This window comes from Pongo pygmaeus, chromosome 9, assembly GCF_028885625.2.
Source record: "Pongo pygmaeus isolate AG05252 chromosome 9, NHGRI_mPonPyg2-v2.0_pri, whole genome shotgun sequence".
Lineage (NCBI taxonomy): Eukaryota > Metazoa > Chordata > Mammalia > Primates > Hominidae > Pongo > Pongo pygmaeus.
In genome coordinates this window covers 31,622,971-31,643,658 of record NC_072382.2, presented here as the reverse complement: position 1 = coordinate 31,643,658, position 20,688 = coordinate 31,622,971, and the positions used below count along the sequence as shown (strand labels likewise).

General features: G+C 40.3%; 1 protein-coding gene across 2 annotated transcripts in view; it reads left to right on the top strand.

Moving 5' to 3' along the window:
- Positions 1 to 667: 667 nt before the first annotated feature.
- Positions 668 to 20,688, top strand: part of TRIM44 (tripartite motif containing 44) — a 147,181-nt gene continuing 127,160 nt past the window's right edge. The window contains exon 1 of one of the 2 annotated variants that reach the window (XM_054438649.2): positions 668 to 1,679. In XM_054438649.2, coding sequence (XP_054294624.1) covers positions 1,011 to 1,679 — 669 coding nt within the window. In that variant the 5' untranslated portion in view covers positions 668 to 1,010. The remainder of the gene's footprint in view (positions 1,680 to 20,688) is intronic. The other variant, XM_063671002.1, reaches the window with a different exon arrangement.

Below are 20,688 nucleotides of genomic sequence, written 5' to 3'. Positions count from 1 at the left end.
ATCTAGAGGGACACCTTACATAAAGGAAAATGACTGCAACCTGGACCTGTCACTCGACAAATACGGCCTTTCCCCACCTCACTTCACCTGACATCTCTGCCCAACCCAAGGCAGCTCTCAGAAAACCGCACAGAGGTTACCACCCCAGAAATTCTGAGATCCTAGGAGGTACGAATGCAAATAGACAAAGCACAGTATTGCTTCGGATCGAAAATATTTGTTTGCTCATCCTGACTCCGATTCCCCGAGCCTAGAACAAACATAGCCCTTCAGCACTCAGGAAATCCCAAGAGGTCAGGTTCAGTCTGGTAAACAACACTGTCCGGGCACCTTGCAGAACACTGGGGACTGTGACGGGCGGCGACAAATTGGTACAAGAGAGACTGAAATGCACAGGGACACCAGCCTAGTGGCCTTGAAAACTCAGGTTGACACTTCCAGGGAGGGAATGGGGGAGGCGGAGCCCAATTCCTGCCTCTGGAGAGAGTAAGAGACTTCTCCCATCCTCCTTCTCTCTCCTCCTCCTCCAAGGCATGCTGAGATTTGGAGCGGAGGAGCTGAGCCCCGCGGGAAAAACAGAAAAGGGTCATTGCCACTTTAAATGACTCAGGAAGTAAAAGGAGGCCTCCTGACGGGGAAAGGGAAAGTGGAACCGGGGCGGCGCGGGGGCCGGCGGCGGCCGCGATCTCGCCCGGGTAGCGGGAGGCTGAGCGGGCGGCGCGACGCGGGGGCCGACGGGGGCGCGGGTGGCCGCGCCGGAAGTGCCCTGCGCGGCAGAGGAAGCGCAGGGACAGAGCGGAGCAGGCCGAGCCGGCGGAAAGGCTCTTTGCTGCTCCGCCCGGGCAGGGGCTGCCGCGGCCCCAGGTCCCTCTTCGAGACGCGGCGCGGTCCAGGCGGGCGGCGACTCCCTAGGAAGGGACCCGGGGCGGGAGGAGGAAGTGAGGAGGCCGCGCGGAAGGAAGGCGGCGAGCCCCGAGGCCCCGAGGCCTTGGCCGCGTCACAGCACCCACATGGCCTCTGGAGTGGGCGCGGCCTTCGAGGAGCTGCCTCACGACGGCACGTGTGACGAGTGCGAGCCCGACGAGGCTCCGGGGGCCGAGGAAGTGTGCCGAGAATGCGGCTTCTGCTACTGCCGCCGCCATGCCGAGGCGCACAGGCAGAAGTTCCTCAGTCACCACCTGGCCGAATACGTCCACGGCGCCCAGGCCTGGACCCCGCCAGCTGACGGGGAGGGGGCGGGGAAGGAAGAAGCGGAGGTCAAGGTGGAGCAGGAGAGGGAGATAGAAAGCGAGGCAGGGGAAGAGAGTGAATCGGAGGAAGAGAGCGAGTCAGAGGAAGAGAGCGAGACAGAGGAAGAGAGTGAGGATGAGAGCGATGAGGAGAGTGAAGAAGACAGCGAGGAAGAAATGGAGGATGAGCAAGAAAGCGAGGCCGAAGAAGACAACCAAGAAGAAGGGGAATCCGAGGCGGAGGGAGAAACTGAGGCAGAAAGTGAATTTGACCCAGAAATAGAAATGGAAGCAGAGAGAGTGGCCAAGAGGAAGTGTCCGGACCATGGGCTCGATTTGAGCACCTATTGCCAGGAAGATAGGCAGCTCATCTGTGTCCTGTGTCCAGTCATTGGGGCTCACCAGGGCCACCAACTCTCCACCCTAGATGAAGCCTTTGAAGAATTAAGAGTAAGTATTGGGCCTTCAGAGCATAAGCCTAGGGGTCAGGACACCTGGGTTTCAACTCAGGTGGCCTGGCTGTGACCACATTCGCTTTCACTGGGTCCCTAAGAAGCTAGTCTTTCCAACTTTTTGGGAGCAGTTCTTATTCACCCTTTTTGGTTAAACTCTTTTGAGAATCTGATGAAAGTTCTGGACTCTGACCTGAGAAAATACACACACAAAATCTAGTATACAATTTCTAGAAAACTGCAAGTTTCTGGTCTGTGGATCCCAGGTAAAGCATTTCTTGGGAGTTTTGACCCCACTTAGGCCAATTTCCACAGCATCACTATTGTTGAAACTGGTGCTTTGTGCTAGGGCTCTTGATAAGGCAATCTTTTTGCCTACTTGAAAACATGGGAAATAGGCTTTTGCCACATGAATCCAAGCAAGTGATACGTCTGCATCGAAAAGACTAACAAAATAGTTTTAATAGTAACTTCATATGTGCCCCGAGTTCATTTTAGATTCTTCGTGTTTGAGACTTAGTACAAAAGGAGGGTAAGAAGATGGAGGCCAAATTGGGGTGGGAGTGGAAGTTCCCGTGTCCTCTGTCTGGATCTTTGTCTGTCGTGGACCTTACTGGTCCCCCAGAACAGTGGACACTTAGGAAATATTTGTTGAATGAATGAATTTGCAGACGATGCGCCTTTTATTCATATTGTGGATGTTTACTATCATTGAGAGAAACTGCTGGTGTTAATCGGGGAGGGAGGGGAAATTTTGAGTGGAGTGATCAGTTCATTAAGTAATCTGTATTAGTGAACATTGTCATGTTATGGTGACTTTTGCTTCCCTGAATAGGGAATAGCTGGTATTGGGATAACAAATACCTTGAGAGTGAAGATCCTCTGTATTAGGTTTTCCCTTTTTTAGTCCCTATTTATAATTGTAAAATGCACATTCAGAAAATGTGTAAAAACTTACAGTCTAACAAATAATTATAAAACAAATACTGAGGTAGTCTCCATCCAGATTAAGAAATAGAACATTACTAGCAATATTGAAGCCTTTCCCCCATACCTTTTCCAATTATAACCATCTCTCTTCTGCATAAGTAAGCATAATCTTGACTTCTGTGATCATTTTCTTGCTTACCTTTATGCTTTTACTCCATATGTATGCATTCCTAAACTTATTTGAACTTGACACTATGGGTATCATATTTTTATCATGCATTCTTCTGGGTTTTGCTTCATTTTCTCAATGTTGTGTTTGTGAGAGTCATCCTATGAGTGGCTGTAGTTTATTCACTTTCATTACTATTTCGAGTTCCATTTTATGAGTATGCCACAAGTTATCTATTCTGTCATAGATGGTCATTTGATTTGTTCCCAGGTTTGGGAGCGTCGGGCTGTTACAAACAATGTCAGTGTAAGTATTCGTGGTCATGTCTCGGTGTACATTTAACATAAGTGGAATATAAACGCAGGAGTGAAATTGCTGTGTCAGAAGCTATGCATATCTTCAGTAATACTACATGTTGCCAACTATTTTCCAGAGTGGTTGTACCAGTTTGAATCACTATGAAGAATATATGAGAGTTCCTGTTGCTCTGTATCTTCAAAACTTGCTATTACCGTATTTTTCATTTTTGTCAATCTTGTGGCTATGTAATGGTATTTTATTGTGGTTTTAATTTTCATTCCTCTGATTGCTAATGACTTTGAGGATCTTTTATATTTCCTCTGTGAAGTACCTAGTCAGTTCTTTTGCCCATTTTTCTATTGAGTTGTCTTTTCTCATTATATGAGTTTATATATATATATATATATATTTTATTTTTTATTTTTTGAGATAGAGTCTTGCTCTGTTGCCCAGGCTGGAGTACAGTGGCTAGATCTCAGCTCACTGGAACCTGCGCCTCCCAGGTTCAAACGATTCTCCTGCCTCAGCCGTCTGAGTAGCTGGGATTACAGGCACACACCACCATGCCCAGCTAATTTTTGTATTTTTTTTTTTAGTAGAGACGGTTTTGCCATGTTGACCAGGCTGGTCTTGAACTCCTGACCTCAGGTGATCTGCCTGCCAAAGTGTTGGGATTATAGGTGTTAGCCACCGTGCCCAGCTATATATTTGTTTCTGATTTTTGTTTTTGTTCTTTCTATGTGGGTTGCAAATATCTTCTATGTGGTTTTTCTTTTTAAAAAAGTTGTGCCTTGAATAGAAGCTCTTCATTTTAATGTGGTAAAACTTATCAGTACTTTTCCTTATGGTTAGTGCTTTTTGTGTCTTGTTCTACTTAGTACTGATTTTTGTGTAGTAGAAGTAGGGGCGCAATTTCATTTTTTCTCCATACAGATAGCCAATTGCTGTTGCTGTATTTATTGAAAAGCCCTTCCTTTGTGCACTGATTTGCTGTCCCACTGTCATATATCAAGTGCCCATAATGTGTGTGAATGTGTTTCTTGGTTCTTCTGTTCTCTACCATTTATCTGTTAGTATATCCTTGTGTGAACAGCATGTTTTCTCAGTTATCATCCCTTTATAATATGTCTTAATATCTGGTAAAGCAGGTCCTTCCATCTTGTCCTACAAGAGTGTGTTGGCCAGTTTTGGCCCTTTACATTTCTTAGAATCATAGTATTAAAAAGCCTGCAGGAGTGTTTTTGGATATTAAATTTATAAGCCAATATAGGGAGAATTAATATCATTACAACATGAAGTCTTCTGATTCATTCATTTAGGTCTTTTTTATTGCTTCGCAGTAAAGTTTTATATTTTTTTCCTGAAAGATTTTTCACATCATTGTAAAATTTATTCCTAGATACTTCATAATTTTATAGTATTGTAGAAGATATGAGCCAGGCACAGTGGCTCACACCTGTCAGCTATATGGAAGGCTGAGGTGGGAGGATTGCTTGAGTCTAGGAGTTTGAGGCTGCAGTGAGTTATGATCCTGCCACTTCCCTCCAGCCTGGTCGACAGAGCAAGACCCTATCTCTAAAATAAAAATAAATGGTTTTAAGTTTTGTTTTCTAATTGAATATAAGAATGTGATTAACTTTTATATATTGATTTTTTTGTAATCTGTCTGCTGAATTATCTTACATATCCTAATAATTTATCTGTAGATTTATTCTACATACTTGATTGTATTTGTGAAGAGAGATACTTTTTGTTTGTTTCTTTTCAATCCTTATATCTGTTATTTGTTTTTTCTTGCCTTACTGCATTGGATAGCACCCTGAATATTATGTTGAATGGATGTGATTGGTGGGTATTCTGGCCTTGTTCCTAGTCTAGCAATGATTGATAACATTGCACAAATAAGTGATATGTTCTATGGTTTTTGAAAATAGATATGTTTTATCAGTTTAAAAAAATTCTAGTCCTGGTTTGCTAAGTTTTTCTGAATTTTGATTGGTTACTTAATATCAAATGCTTTTTTTGCATCTTTTGGGATCATGTGATTTTCTCTTTCACTGTGTTATGATGATGAATTACATTAATTGATTTACTTATTAAAGTTAATTTTAAAAATCAGTGATATGTTCATATGCCTCAAAAGCCTGTGCCCTTTTCACCTGATTCTTCTACCGGCTGTTGGTAACTACCTGTTTTTTTCTTAGAAACAGGATCTTACTCTGTTGCTCAGGCTGGAGTGCAGTGGTGAGCATAGCTCACTGTAATCTCAAATTCCTGGGCTTAAGCAGTCCTCCCACCTGAGCATCCTGAGTTACTAGGACTACAGGTGTCCTACCATGCCTGGCTAACTCTATTTTTTTATTTTGTAGAGATGGGTGTCTTGCTATGTTGCCCAAGTTGGTCTTGAACTCCTAGCCTCAAGCAGTCCTCCCGCCTCAACCTCCTACAGCTGTGGGATTACAGGCTGTGCCTGGCCAATAACAATTTTTATTAGTTTTTTGGTTACCCTTCAGGTGTGTGTTTCTGCAAATATAGGTGTGTGCATATATATGGTCTTACTTTCATCTCTTCGTATTTTTGTATTTTATAATTAAAGCAGAAAGACTAGCATTTCTGGGATATCCTTGACCCAACTTGGTCATAATGAAGTAGCCTTATGTTTTTGGATTTGGCTTATTAATAATTTATGTAGTTTTTTTTCATTTATATTTATGGGAGAAATTGGCCTATCATTGTTCTTTTACTGTTCTCATGAGATTTTGCTATCAAAGTTTGGCTTCATAGTCTGAGGCAGAGTGTGGTGTTTCTTATATATTCTTTCTCTCTTTTAATGGTCTGGAAGTATATGTGAAAGATTGAAATATTTCTTCCTAGAGTGATTGGTAGAACTGACCATGGAAGCCATCTATTCCTGGAGAGAGTGAAGGGGGAAGGGAGAGTTGGTTTATTATTGGTGCTTTGTTTTGTTTTGTTTTGTTTTTTGGTTTTACATTTTTTAACTGATCACCAACATTTTATTATTATTTTTAGTTTCAAACTTTTAAGTTCTGGGGTACATGTGCAGGATGTGCAGGTTTGTTACATAGGTAAACATGTGCCATGCTGGTTTGCTGCACAGATCATCCCATCACTTAGGTATTAAGCCCAGCATCCATTAGCTATTCTTTCTGATGCTCTCCTTCCTCCCACCCCCTATACACTGACAGGCTCCAGTGTATGTTGTTCCCCACCATGTGTCCATATGTTCTCATCATTCAGCTCCCACTTGTAAGTGAGAAGATGTAGCATTTGGTTTTCTGTTCCCTGCATTAGTTTGCTGAGGATAATGGCTTCTGGCTCCATCCATGTCCCTGCAAAGGACATGATCTGATTCCATTTTATGGCTGCATAGTATTCCATGGTATATGTACCACATTTTCTTTATCCAGTCTATCACTGATGGGCATTTAAATTGATTCAGTGTCTTAGCTACCGTGAATAGCACTGCAGTGAACATACACGTGCGTGTATCTGTATAATAAAATGATCTATTTTCCTTTGGGTGTATACCCAGTAATGAGATTGCTGGGTATTATTGTTTTACATAGTATTTTTGACTATGGACTCAATTTCTTTAATAGTCATAGGTCTGTCTAGGTTGTCTTATTTTTTCTTAGGTCAGTTTTGATAAATTACATTTTCTCAGACGTTTGTCCATTTTATGTAAATTTTCAAATATGCTAGTATAAATTTGTGAATCCTAATTCTTTTTTTTTCATTCTGTAGCTGTCTTAGCTATTCCTTTAAGAACTGTAGGCATATTGATTGATAATCTGCCTCTGATAATTCTAGTATATGAAGACTTTGTGGACCTCTTTTTGCTGCTGTTTTTATTTTTTCATGTTTCATGTTTTTATTTCTTTTTGTGCTGGGTTCTGTGTAGCTGTGTAGCTTCTCATTGCCTTTTAAAAACTGCTTATGGGACTTTTCCAAATCTTGCATGAAGCTGCATACTTCGAGAGAGGATTTGAGTTTGATTCCGCTAAGGCCTGAGAGTACAACTTGTTTAGAGTCCCCTTCTACTAAATTAATTTCTTGAGGTTTCTTGGACCAAACTTTCAGGAGGACCTTGCCCACATCTTAGAGATTTTCTTTCATTTTTTTCCCCCTCTGTGTTTTGTTAACCTCTCTACCTTCCCTTTTGGATGTTTGGATAGTGACAAGTTTAGTTTGCTTTTACTCTGAGATTTTTAGCAGAGTGAAAAGGTGAGAGGGTCCCAAGTCTATATGGAAAGGATCCCCTTTATTTATTTATTTATTTATTTAGAGACGAAGTTTCGCTTTTGTCGCCCAGGCTGGAGTGCAATGGCTCCATCTTGACTCACTGCAACCTCCACCTCCCAGATTCAAGTGATTCTCCTACCTCAACCTCCTGAGTAGCTGGGACTGCAGGTGCCCACCACCATGCCCAGCTAATTTTTTGTATTTCTAGTAGAGATGGGGTTTCACCATGTTCGCCAGATTGGTCTTGAACTCCTGGCCTCAGGTGATCCACCTGCCTTGGCCTCCCAAAGTGCTGGGATTATAGGCATAAGCCACCACACCTGGCCAGAAAGAATCTCCTTTAAATGGTTTTTCTGTTTGTTTGTTTGTTTGTTGTTGTTGTTGTTGTTGAGATAGAGTCTCATTCTGTTGCCCAGGATTGAAAGCAGTAGCACAATCTTGGCTCACTGTAACCTCCGCCTCCTAGGTTCAAGCAGTTCTCCTGCTTCAGCCTCCCAAGTAGTAGGGACTACAGGTATGTGCCACCACGCCCGCCTGATTTTTTGTAGTTTTAGTAGAGACTGGGTTTCACCATGTTGGCCAGGCTGGTCTCTAACTCCTGACCTCAAATGATCCACTCGCCTTGGCTTCCCAAAGTGCTGGGATTACAGGCGTGGGCCACCATGTCTGGCCATCCTTTAAATGTTTTACTCTGAGCATGCCATAGGCTTTGCTTTCTGTTATCCCATACTCCCCTCACACCTCACTTTCTACTAACCAAATGCACAGCCTAGTTTCTTGGGCTCAGTATATGTTCTCAGATCAAGAACTGCTTCGTGTACTCTGCTTTTCGTAATGTTAGAACATTCCTAACTGAACTATAGACTTTACTGAATGTCACTAGTTTTTCCTCTTGATTAATTCTGTACCACAATTCTATCCAGGACTTCACATTCCATTTCCTTGTTTTGGATGATCTTGATAGTATTAAGTAGTGCTAGTCAGGTATTTTGTAGAATGTTCCTTGATTTGGATTTGTCTAGTGTTTTTTCTTATGGTGAAACTGGAGTTACAAGGTTTTGGGAGAATATAATCTTTTACGCTTTGTTTTTTACACTTAGTATGTCTTGGAAATCACTCCATAGATTTGCTTCATTCTTCATGTATAGCAGCTGGAAATACTCCATTGAGTGTCATTAAATTCTTAATTTAAGATACCGTGTTTTTCAACTCTAGAATGTCAATTTGGTTATTTTTTTAGAGATCTATTTCTCTGGATCTTTTTGGGAATCATCCTTGATTATATATTATATTTTTCTGATTCTTGTCATGTCTCACAGTTTTTCATTTAATGCCAGATGTTGTGTTTGAAGGAATTGTAAAGACTGGAGTAATATTTTCTTTATTCTCCTCAGAAAGAGCATGACATTTGCTCTATTAGGTAGCTAGGGTGAGAAGCTGCTCATTTTGATTCAATAAAGATATGAGCTTGATGGCAGCTCTAGTTTCAGTTCTCTGGTTTCAAATGTTTTGAGTGCAATGTACATTTACTTATTGGCAAGAGAATATCTTGGAACAGTAAAAGTGGCTTAGTGGGATGATGGGCAAAAGAAGAGGATTGTTGTTATACTGCATTCATTCATTCAGCAAGTATTTATTGAGAATCAACTGAGTTTAGGTACTTTCTAAGTATTGGGAATATAGCAGTGAACAAAATGAAAGTCTGTACTTCTGTCAGAGCTTACATTCTGTTGGAAGGAAGTAGAAAAGAACAAATAAGCAAACGTGTAATAAGTATTATAAATGAAAAGTACAACATAATACAGGATTAGAGAGGGACAGGAAATATCCTCGCTCTACCACTTTTTGACCTTAGGCCAGTTATATTATAGTTTGTTCTTGTTTCTGTATTTCTAAAATGGGCATAATGATAAGAAATAAAATAGAACTTTTGTGAGAATGAAATGTCTTTGTGGGTGATTAAGAGACTTTAACAATGCTTAACACGTTAGTGCTCACTAAATGTTAGCTCTTCTTTTTATTATTAATATAAGGAGGCTAATTATACAAGTTTAAAATTGAGAGGAATTTGTACAATTTATGTTTTGATACCTCAGTGTTTAGCCAGGCTGTCAGTGGCTGGTATTGGCAATAGAAGGCCAAGTTCTTGCCAAAGTCTGCTGACATTTAGAGAAAAAGCAAACTTCAGAGTAGGCCAGAATGAGCAGAAAAACAGGGTGATCCTACAGCAAGAGGGGATTAGGGATGGAGACAACCTGCTAGGCCAAATGGACTGAGTGAACCTCTTGAAGGGGAAAGATCAGCATTTAGTCACTTGAAGTACTGTTCTTTCTTTTCTCCTGGACGTTGCTGTATTGCAGTTTTGGTCAGTGGCATTTGGTCTCCAGCAGATTTTGTGGGTCGAAGTTTGAACTGAGCCTAGTCTTTAGCTTTATCCTAGAAAAATAGTTATGCAGCCCAATTTATGACTTCTTACCTGAGTCATGACTTGTCATCTCAGATATGTGGGATTCTCTTACTCTGACCATAATTTCTGTCTATGAAAATGGGTCACTGGATCTGACAAAGGAGCTTGATCTGGCTTATGGATTTATTCATATGAAAATTCTTACATTGTCAAGGGAATTTGCATTCAGAGCTACATTTAATGAATTTTTATGTTGAACAATAAAAGTGCTTTAGATATACTCAGTAGTCTAGTAATTTTTAAAATTATTTTGAACACAACCTACAGTAGAAGAAATATATTTTATACTGTGATCTCCTTTATACACACAGCCACCCACTACACATACCCTTTTAACTCAAATGGAACACCATTTGCCTTACTACATACGATATGTTCTGTTTCTCTTCTATTCTGTTAAAAAATTCTGGACACTCCCACTAAATTGATTTCATGGTACACTAATGTGTCATGTCCTGTGGTTTGAAAACCACTTGTCTAGTTTACCCCAAGATCACCTGAAGAAAAGGTAGAGTCTTACAAAGTGGCAAAGGGAGAAGTGGTTGGCAGAATTCAGTAAATATATAGCATTTGTGGAGTTCTTAACATGGCTTTTCTAGACAGATCCAAAGGGTTTTAAGACACACCCTTTGCTTTTAAGATGGATATTTGGGGAGAATGTTTGGTTAAGTGATAAGAGGAACAACTGCTTGGGGAGTGACTGAGGAACATTGGTGTCTGGGTGAATGGGAGGATATAGCTGTGATTCTCGAGGGGCTGGAGGTATGCCATAGTGTATTCCATAGTGGTCAGTGAATCTGGCTTTTCAGTCAGCTCATAGAAGAAGCTCTCACAGGGAGACAGAAGGTTGAAGGTTTGCTGTAATGTATCTATTTATATTTTTTATTTTTTATTCTTGCTGAAGAGATATAGGTCACCTTCTAATTAGAGTTTGTAGCACTGGCATACATAGTGGTTCAACCAGTGTCTTATTTATTTGTACAGAAGAAGACAAAAGCTAAGACCAAGGTAAAGGGGATGGCAAGCTGTCATTAGTTGGAGCCACCCCTGCATAGTTCTGTAGAAAGTTTATGTGAGGCCTGCAGTTCTGGGATTTCCAATCAAAATGTACTTTCTTAACCTGTAAAAAGTCTTGGAAGTATGCAGTGAACTAGACAGATAGGGCTCTAGCTTTTTGGAATTCACTCTCTACAGTGGGAAAGAAATAGTAGAGTAATTTTGGATGGTGTTATATGCTATGAAAACAATAAATCATGGTAATGTAAGAATGAGTTGGTGTGGCAGGATAGGTTACTTTTTGATAAGATGTGTTATAGAAGGCATCTCTGAGCATATGACATTGGGCGGAGACCTGAATTATGACATCCTGTGAAGATCTAGGGAAATTTTCTTATTGTGTTACCATTCGATGCTACTGTATAGAGTCCAGTGATTTTATTCATGGCAGAGACAATTGGTTTGGTGTATATGAACAACTCCTTATAGAAGGGTTAGTTGGCTCTGTAAATGAGAGAATGGCATTGTTCTAGCAATTGAATGTGTTGTTAGCACAGATGAAAATACTGCTCTATGGAGGGAATATGAGATTATTTTACATTAGTTAGATTTTTCAGGGGATTTAACATTGATGGTGATAGAGCTTCATTAAAGAACTAGAGTGCTTAGCCAGTGGTCTGAACAATCCACTTTTGAGAGAAAAGGTCCAGGCTTTCTCTATTCTCTCTCCTAAAAGTCTGGTACCCTCTTTTTCTCTTTCCTGGCCTTTCAATCAAAATAGGATGAGTTCATAGGCATTTTATGCTGTTAGGCAATTGATTTTTTGGGTAAGGTTGCTGATGCAGTAGGCTTATTCTTAGGCTCCTCTGGTGATAAAGGACTCTTGAGCCTCTGTCACCATTGTCTTGACCACAACTCTTGACAGGGAGGTTGCCCTGCCTGCCTGTTCATTGACATACCCACCTTTTCTCTCTGCTTGCATCTAACCCTGAGAAGCCAGAGATTCATCTGTATCATGAATCTCTCCACTTTCATCTAACCCTGAGAAGTCTGAGAAGCCAGAGATTCATCTGTATCAGTGCCTCGTATGTGTTCTGCTTGAAGTTATAGTTCAGTCTGAGAGGACCAGCTGAGTTTCCTGCTCTTATTATTGTTTTAATATTCAGAACCAGGGGCTAAACTTGTTAGGTGGCAGTAAGGAACACAGATGCTCATGGACCTTTCAGAATAGGAGACGTATTATAGACAATGGATGAAACAGAAGCTTTAGTCTTGATATGGGGAGTAGAGATGAGAATGGGGTAAGAAATGCAGAAGCCTGGCTCTGGGAGAGTTGAATCTTGTGTGTGTGAGTGGGGGAGAGAGAGAGAGAATTTGCGTGTGTGTGTGTGTGTGTGTGTGTGTGTATACTCATGCGCACACGTGTTTGCATGTATGTATATATCACTATGATAGGATCAAGCCAACATTTCATCAGGTGCAAAAAAAATCAATATTGATGCCCTTTTTAAATGTCAGAAAACTGATCAAGAATGAAAAAACCAAAACCAACCAATCAAACAAAATTTCCCAAATATACCAAAGGCTCAATCCACAATTTACAGCAAATAACTCTATGGGCAGTGACTTTGATGTATACTATAATGTGCTAGATTATTTTTGTTGAACATTTATATATTAAACCCACTTCAGGTGGGTTTAGTTAGTTTTTGGTAAGGTAATAATTGGTTTTTAACATCAATAAGAAGATTAGCAAATACATTCATTATAGTATGTCCAAACTATAACATATAGCTGGCTTTCATTTTAGAGAATGATATTTTATTTGTTTAAACTAATTTTATTCATCTGAATAATTTTGGAGCACTTATTATGGTGAACTGTGTGGTGGATACTAAGAAGAATAAGCAAAGTTTCCAACTTCAGGAAGCTTACAGCCTAATAGGAAAGAGAGTCTTTTCACATGCTTATTTGTGTGTATTAGAGAAAAGGTACAAATAGTATGCTATGGAAGTGGAGAGAAAAGAGAAATTGATATCACTGGAGGGCATGGAGCCAGGAATAGATTCTTAGAGGAAGGAGTCTTTGAGATAGGCCTTGAAAGATGGGTAGGGTGTTACTAGGTAGATATAGGCTTTGAGGTATCCTTCTCTGTGTTCCCATTATAACAGCCTGTGAACATTTATTGTAGCACTAAATACTGTGTACTATGTCATGTTATTTCTTTCCATGTCTTTCCCTGGTGGGTTGTAAACTCTTTAAGGCTAGAACCATATGTTATTCATCTTTGTATTCCCAGCACCTAGCACAGTGCCTGCTGGATGGTAGATGAACATGAAATATGTGATAGGAAGTATAATAATCTTGTCTAGTTCCAGGGCGTTAATGAAGAACTGAGAGAGTATTGCATAGTTGTTGTAGATCAGTATTTACATTGGGATTAATTTGACTGCATCTAAAATAATGAAATAATTTGGAAAAATCCAAAATAACCACTCCCACATGATGTTTATTTCTCTGTCACATAAAATAACTTTGGGTGTAGGCAGTCTAAGGTTGGCGTGGCAGAACCATGAAGTTACCAGAAATTTAGGCTCTTTTCAGCTCCATTCTGACATCCTTACTGTGTCATGGACCAAGATGACTGCTGGAGGTCCAAGTTCCAGAATGACAGACATAGAAAAGTGAAGAAGGGCACACCCCTCTATTTTTGTTTGTTCATTTGAGACGGAGTGTCACAATGTCGGCTCACTGCAACCTCCACCTCCCGGGTTCAAGTGATTCTCCTGCCTCAGCCTCCCAAGTAGCTGGGATTACAGGTGCCTGCCACCCCGCCCAGCTAATTTTTGTATTTTTAGTAGAGACGGAGTTTCACTGTTTTGGCCAGGATGGTCTCGATTTCCTGACCTCGTGATCTACCCACCTCAGCCTCCCAAAGTGCTGGGATTACAGGCATGAGCCATCGCGCCTGGCCGGGCACACTGCTCTATTTTAAAGGGAACTCTTGAGAAGTTGTACACATTGCTGCTTATGTTTCTTTGGCCAGAACTCAATACCCTGGCCTTATCTAGTTGCAAGGGAGACTGGGAAACAGTCATTTCTTCAGGCCACAGCGTGTCCAGCTAAAAGCTGAGGTTCTTTTACTAAGGAAAAATGGGAGAAGAATATTGAAGGACCAAATAGTCTTTGACCCAGTTGGCTTTGCAGTCTGTTTTTGAGTCTTAGCTCTTCCACCTACTAACTGTATAATGTTGAGTAATTCACTCAGCCTCTGAGTCTTGGTTTCTTCTTCTGTAACATGAGCTAAGTAATTGTTTCTCCTTATTGAGTTATGATGAGAAACAAACAAGATCATAGATGTAAAGAGTTTAGCACAGTGCCTGGAATATCATAAGCCCTCAGCAATGGGTTGCTCTTATTCTTATTACTGTTATAAAGCCATCTAAGGTTCTATTCTGAGTTCCTTTCCAGACAAGTTAGTCTGGCAGCAGTAGAAGTTCTGGACACCAAGTTTCTTGGGTGCAAACTGTTCATCCCCCTCTCCTTCTGTTCCTTCTGCCTGCCCTAATCTGGTGGGTAGATAGGCTGGAGAAAAACTTGTCTTTGGAGAAGAGGCTTCTGTATATTTCAGTGTCCTGCTGGTGCCTTATGCACTAGCTAACCAAAACACAGCTGGTAGGTCTAATTTAGGTTGACAAGTCTTGCTGGTTGTCCTCTTTAGATTCTGTTTTACATTCCGAACTGTGGGAAGTTTTTATAGAAGCAGAGGGGAGGTGGGGACAATATACTCTTTACTTTCTGGTTGGAAAATAGCCTTCATTTTCTTTCTAGTAGGCAGTCATGGGGAGAGATGTAAGGTTAAGTTTATATAGGCACCCCTACTATTTTCCTCTGTGAGTTTTGAGTGTGTGTGTGAACCCTGGCAGGCTCTAACCTGTGTTGATTGGTAGACTCTGACTTCATGTGTATGAATAATGAAAATGCTAATCTTTGGCCGAGGTTATAAAACCAAGAGAATCTAGAAACTTTTGTCTGTTGTTGAATTTTTGAGACTGTTTTTGTCTGTTGTTGAATTTGAGACTGTTGTTTTGAGACTGTTGTTGAATTTTGTCTGTTGTTGAATTTTGTTTGAATTTCCAGAGATATGAGAAAAATAACAAATAGCTGTCATTTGTTGAGTGGTTTGTGGCCAGGTCCTTTTCATGTATGGTTTCATTTGATCCTTAATAAAATTCCACGATAAGCTATGTTGTTATGTTTTCCATTTTATATATGAGAACACTCAAAAGAGGTTAAGTTTTGCTGACAGTTACTTAGCTAGCAACTGTAAGGACTGGGATTTGAATCCAGGCCTGACAAAGTACATATTCTTTCCACCATTCCATTTTGCCTCTACAAATTTGATTACTCCCTCTCATATTTCATCTAAGTTGTACTGACACGTTATCCTTATGTTTATTTTCTGTATGAAGGCATTTAATAGATGAATACTTTCTGAATATCCTAAAACTATTTTCCCCTTCTCTTTCTTCTTCTTTCTATATATTATATATAATTTTAATTAGTAACAGCTTTTTTAAATTTTGTTCTATTCAGCACTTCTGTAGGTCAATACCTGATACTTAGTAGTCACTCAATGTATTGTTATTTAATTAATAATAACAACAGAAATTATAACTAACATTTATTGAGAACTTAGCTTGTACCGCTTCTCTAAACTTTCTGCATATTCTTTCATTTAATGTTTACCACAATTCTTTGAGGTATAGTATTTCTTGAGATAATTTTATATATTATTTGAAGTTAGTGGCATGTTTTTTTCTTTTGATCTATTTATTCATTCAACATATGTTTATTGAAGGCTTAAAATTTGCCAGGTGGAGTATTTTGGCCAGTAGGGAACCAACAAGAAGCAACTCTAAGTCATGGAATTTATAATCTTTGGGCAAAACAGACAGTAAGGAAGTTAAATAATAAGTGATATTTTAAATAATGATAAGTACTATGAATAAACAAACTGGGGAAAGAGATAGGGAGTGACTGGGATGTGGGAATAAGAGGGAAGCTTTTTAAGGATCTGAGGACTTTTTGAACTACTGACCTGGGTGTAGTTAGAGCCAGTGATGAGAAGCTCTAGGAGCATTGTGGTTCAACTGAAGGGAACAGCAAGTGTAAAAGCCCTGAGATAGAACAAGTTTACTAAGGGGATAAAATGAATGGCTGGAGTATAATCAGTAGGGGTGGGGTAGGGGTTGACTAGTAGATGAGGTCAGATTACCAAGTAGGCTGTGGTAAGGATTTTGGGTTTTATTCTAAGTAGTCATAGACTGTTTAAGTAAGAGAGTAAATGATCTGATTTATACTCTTAAAACTTCTCTTTGGTTCCTATGTGGAGAATGGGCTGTTGGGTAGCAAGAGTGGGAGCAGTATTGCTGCTTGTACTAGGTTGGGAATAGTGGACAATACGATAGTGAAGAATACATGCCAACTGGATATGGCATATATTTTAGAGTTAGGCCTAAAAAGACTTGCTGATGGATTTTTTTTCAGACCCAAGAATGACTTTGAGTCTGACAACTAAAAGTGATGGCTTAGTGTAGGAGTGGGTTTGGAGTTAGAAAATGAAGTAATATAAAGGAGATGGTAAAAATTTTCGTACATGGGATGGTGATACTAAAATTTAATTTCATTTCCTTTTGACAAAACTTTGCTTTCTGATTTGATTCCTTAGGAGGACTTCTTCTCCCCTCCCCCTCCCCTCTCCCCGCTCCTCCCCCCTTCTCTTCTCCCCCCTCCCTCCCCTCCCCATTCTCTTAGTGTCTCACTCTGTTGCTCAGGATAGATTGCAGTTGATCTCCGCCCACTGCAACCTCCACCTCTTGGGTTCATGGGTTCAGGTGATTCTCATGTCTCAGCCACCCAGGTAGCTGGGAATACAGGCATGCACTACCGTGCCCAGCTTATTTTTGTATTTTTAGTAGAGATAGGGTTTCTCCATCTTGGCCAGGCTGGTCTCGAACTCCTGGCCTCAAATGATCCACCCGCTTTGGCCTCCCAAAGTGCTGGGATTACAGGTATGAGTCACTGCGCCTGACCAAGGAGGACTTCTGTATTCCATCTTCTGATCCTTTTCCACGATTTCTCCCAGACAAGACCTTCTGGTAAAATGACTAAGTTGGGTTGATTTTTTTTTGTTTTGTTTTGTTTTGTTTTAGAAGAATGATATCAACACAAGCCAATGGAATAGGGAGGAAAACACCCCAACACAGATAGCTAGTATTCTTTCTGAATTCAACATCCTCTGATTGATTCTTTGTAATAATAGAATTCAATATTCAGGAGCCAGTTTAGGATATTTATGTGGCTTATATTTACATTTTTGCTGACACGTGACTTTTCTTTTGGGTGCCTAGCTGGTTATTGGCATTAGACTAGACTGACTTCCATGAAAGTGCAGAGACCACTTGTCAAGGAATTCTTCTTCCTATTCTGATGCCACTGCTACCTGCCATATTCTACTTTTGCTTCTACCCTTTACCCATTTTTAAGGCATGTTTCCATTAGTATGAAATGTTATTTCTGTGTTTTGGGGTGGATGGATATGAATGTATCAGGTAATATGTACTCCTTTGAAGAAAGGCACCCCAATTTTCATGGTGTTCAAACACAAGGAAGCTTAGAGGTAGAAAACTTTTAGAATTGCTTCCAGGGATAGCAACTTCAGATATCTACCAGAAAGGTAATGTAAACAAGAGAAGCAAGCCAAGGTAACTGGCAAAGTTGAGAGAGCTTGCTTTGCCTAAAGTGAGTAGTTGCTACTCAGCTTCAGCCAATTTCTGCTGTATGGGAATGGGAGCCCATTACAGTCATACCCTTTGAATTTACAAAAGAAGCTAGAAATCTTTATTTTTATGTCATATGTCCTAATTTTTAAATGCTAGCAACTAACTTAAAACTCTTAGTGGATGTGTGGGACAACACTCTAAAAGCCAAAGAAAATAGTTCTGTAGGCCTCAGGCTGTGGATATATAGCTTTTGATCTGGTCCATCTTCCTCATTTACAGTTGGAAAAACAGAAACCCAGGGATCTAAAATGACTTTTCCAAGCCCACACAAGCAGTTGCTGGCAGTGCTAGTAGTAAAACCTGGGTCTCCTTTCTCTTTGTGCAATGCTCTTTACATTTGGAATGTTAATTGTTTTTGAGGATGTGAGAAAAGCTAATGTCATGTACAGCCCAAATTTTATATCGTTTTGAGGATTTCAGACCCCCTGAAATCCATACATGAATATCAAGTAAAGAACCTTCTCTTGAATCTGCTGGTCCATATGTTTGCAGTGTCAAAGGAAAAGGCCCCAGTATTTACATTTAGGCAAACTCATAGGAAGAAGCACTGGAAGCAGGAGACCTTGGCCCTCTTGGTCAACTTCTGCCTCTCTCCCTGCCTTACTGCCTGCCTTTTTTTGTTTGTTTGTTTTTCAGTCTGCTATATCTTAATTATGCAATTAATAGGACTATATTTAACTCTAAAATCCTTCTATCCTAAGTACCAGTCCCAGCAATAGTTGCTTTTCTAATATTCTACATACCTATATCACTCATAGAAAGTAATTTTTTAAAAAAATATATTTATTACATGTACCATTTTGCAAGTTTTTTTTTAAAAAAAAATTCAACAATATGTCATGCCTTGTATCCAGGTACTTACAACCTACCTCATTCTTTTTATTTGCTATGTCATATTCCACAGTGTGTTAATTCCATGGTTTATTTAGCCACCCACTATTTATGAATCCTTGGGGTGTTTACAGATTTTTAGTATTACAAACAGTCCTGCAATAAATACTTTGTACATGCATCCTCGACACAGATGCTAGTCTTCCTCAAGAGGAAAGGAGAAGTGGATTGGTAGGCATGTGATTTCAGAGTGGCAGTTATTTTATATATCCATCAACAACATATGGAAGTCACCAATTTCCCCAGGGCCTAACACTTGCTGTTATGAGATTAAAATTTATTTCAGGCTGATGGGTAAGAAATTATATTTTAATCATGAGTGAGGTTGAGCATCTTTTGCATGTTTTGATGTGTTTGCATTTCACATTTCTATTTTTTTTTAAGACAGGGTCTTGTTTTATCTGTTCATTTTTTTTGGAGATTTCTTTTGGGTTTATTTGGCCTTTTCTTATTGATGTATAGAAATTCCTTATGTGTTTTTTCTGTATTCTTGATACCAATGTATATGTTATAAATCTTTTTCATTTAGATCTTTCTGATCTTGGTTTTGTCACTGACCAGCTCTGTGATTTTGGGGACATTGTTTGACATCCACAATGCCATTTTTGTCCATTGTGAAGGAGAATACACTGCCTTTTAGTTATTGTATTATTGTGAAATGCCAGTGAAAGAGTATAAGCGCTCTGAGCTTTGGGTTCGTTTGATTTTCACCAGCCATTTTTCTCATCTGTAAAGTGAGAATACACTGCTTTTTAGTGAAATGCCAATGAAAGAGCATATGAAAGTGCTTTGGAGACTAAAGAATACCTTCACATGTACAGCATTTTGTCCTTTGGTTTTATTATGACTCATCCCTAGGAGATGGCTTCTGTGAAGCGTCCTACGCTTCTACAGATTAATCAAATTCTGAGTGGTGGGTGTTACAACGTAGCACTTGTCTCTTTTTATTCTACACCTTCTTAGGGGAGGAACAAGGTACATAAACAAGATATGCTCACATTGAACTCCTGTGTTCTTGGAATGCATTGGGTGGGATGGAGGTGGAGAAGTACAGATAGCAGGAGAATCTTACCACTTTGCTAGTCATGGTATGTGCCCCCAGGATTGACAGTCATTTCTAAAAATGGAACCAAATGTCTACAAGGTTAGAATTAGGCTGCATTTTCTTACTATCCTGGTTCACTTCTCAATTAGAACTCAGGTTTCAGAGGCAGCTGTTCTGTTCCACTATCTTTTCTGTTCACTAGTTCCCTAGCTAGGGAACAAATGAGGATATAGTCTCCTGTCTGGCTATCTTTTGACTAATGGCTGTCCTCAACAAACAAATAATTAACCGAAACATGGTACTATTCTATGGTTTGGGGATACTCAGACTCAGATACCACCACCCTTAGACCCAAACAACCCCATGCCCCTGACCTATCCTGACCTATGTCCCATACTTTTTTTTTTTTCCTTGAGATGCAGTCTCACTCTGTCACCCAGGCTGGAGTGCAGTGGAGTGATCTTGGCTCACTGTAGCCTCTGCCTCCCAGGTTCAAGCGATTCTTCTGCCTCAGCCTCCCGAGTAGCTGGGCTATGTCCCATGCTTTTGAAGACCCCTCCTGTAGCCATGCCTGTCCCATTCCGTACCACTCTTCAAGTACCTAGCTACCCAAGAATTACCTGGTAAAATGTCCTGAGCTTGCTTCCAGGGCCTGCAGAGCCTCTTCCTAAGTCCATCTACCTGAAGATGGACCAGTTTCTGATACATGTATCCCTAGGTCCCACATGTGTATCATGGGTGACCAAGAGGGGTATTCTCAGCTTGGACATGCTAGCTTGAACACCTGTGCACAAGGCCCCTTGGGGTGCAGGAAGGGACTGGAATGTGGGGAAAGTGGTGGGAGTGGATTGGGGCCAGAGTCCTCCATCTGGACTCTTGCCCCAGCTCTGCAGCTGTCAGGGTCAGGTCTGCCCCGAGGAGTCTCTCCCTTCTGACCAACTACTTATTTTATAGATTTTTAAAAAAGCCTTTGGGAAAGGTTTTCTTCACCACTGATTTAGAGACTGAGTATAGCAGGCTCATCATAGAGCCCAGTTAATCTTGGTGAATAATTCACAGAGAGTGGGATGGGGAGGTGGAACAGGTGAGTTTCCTGAAGGG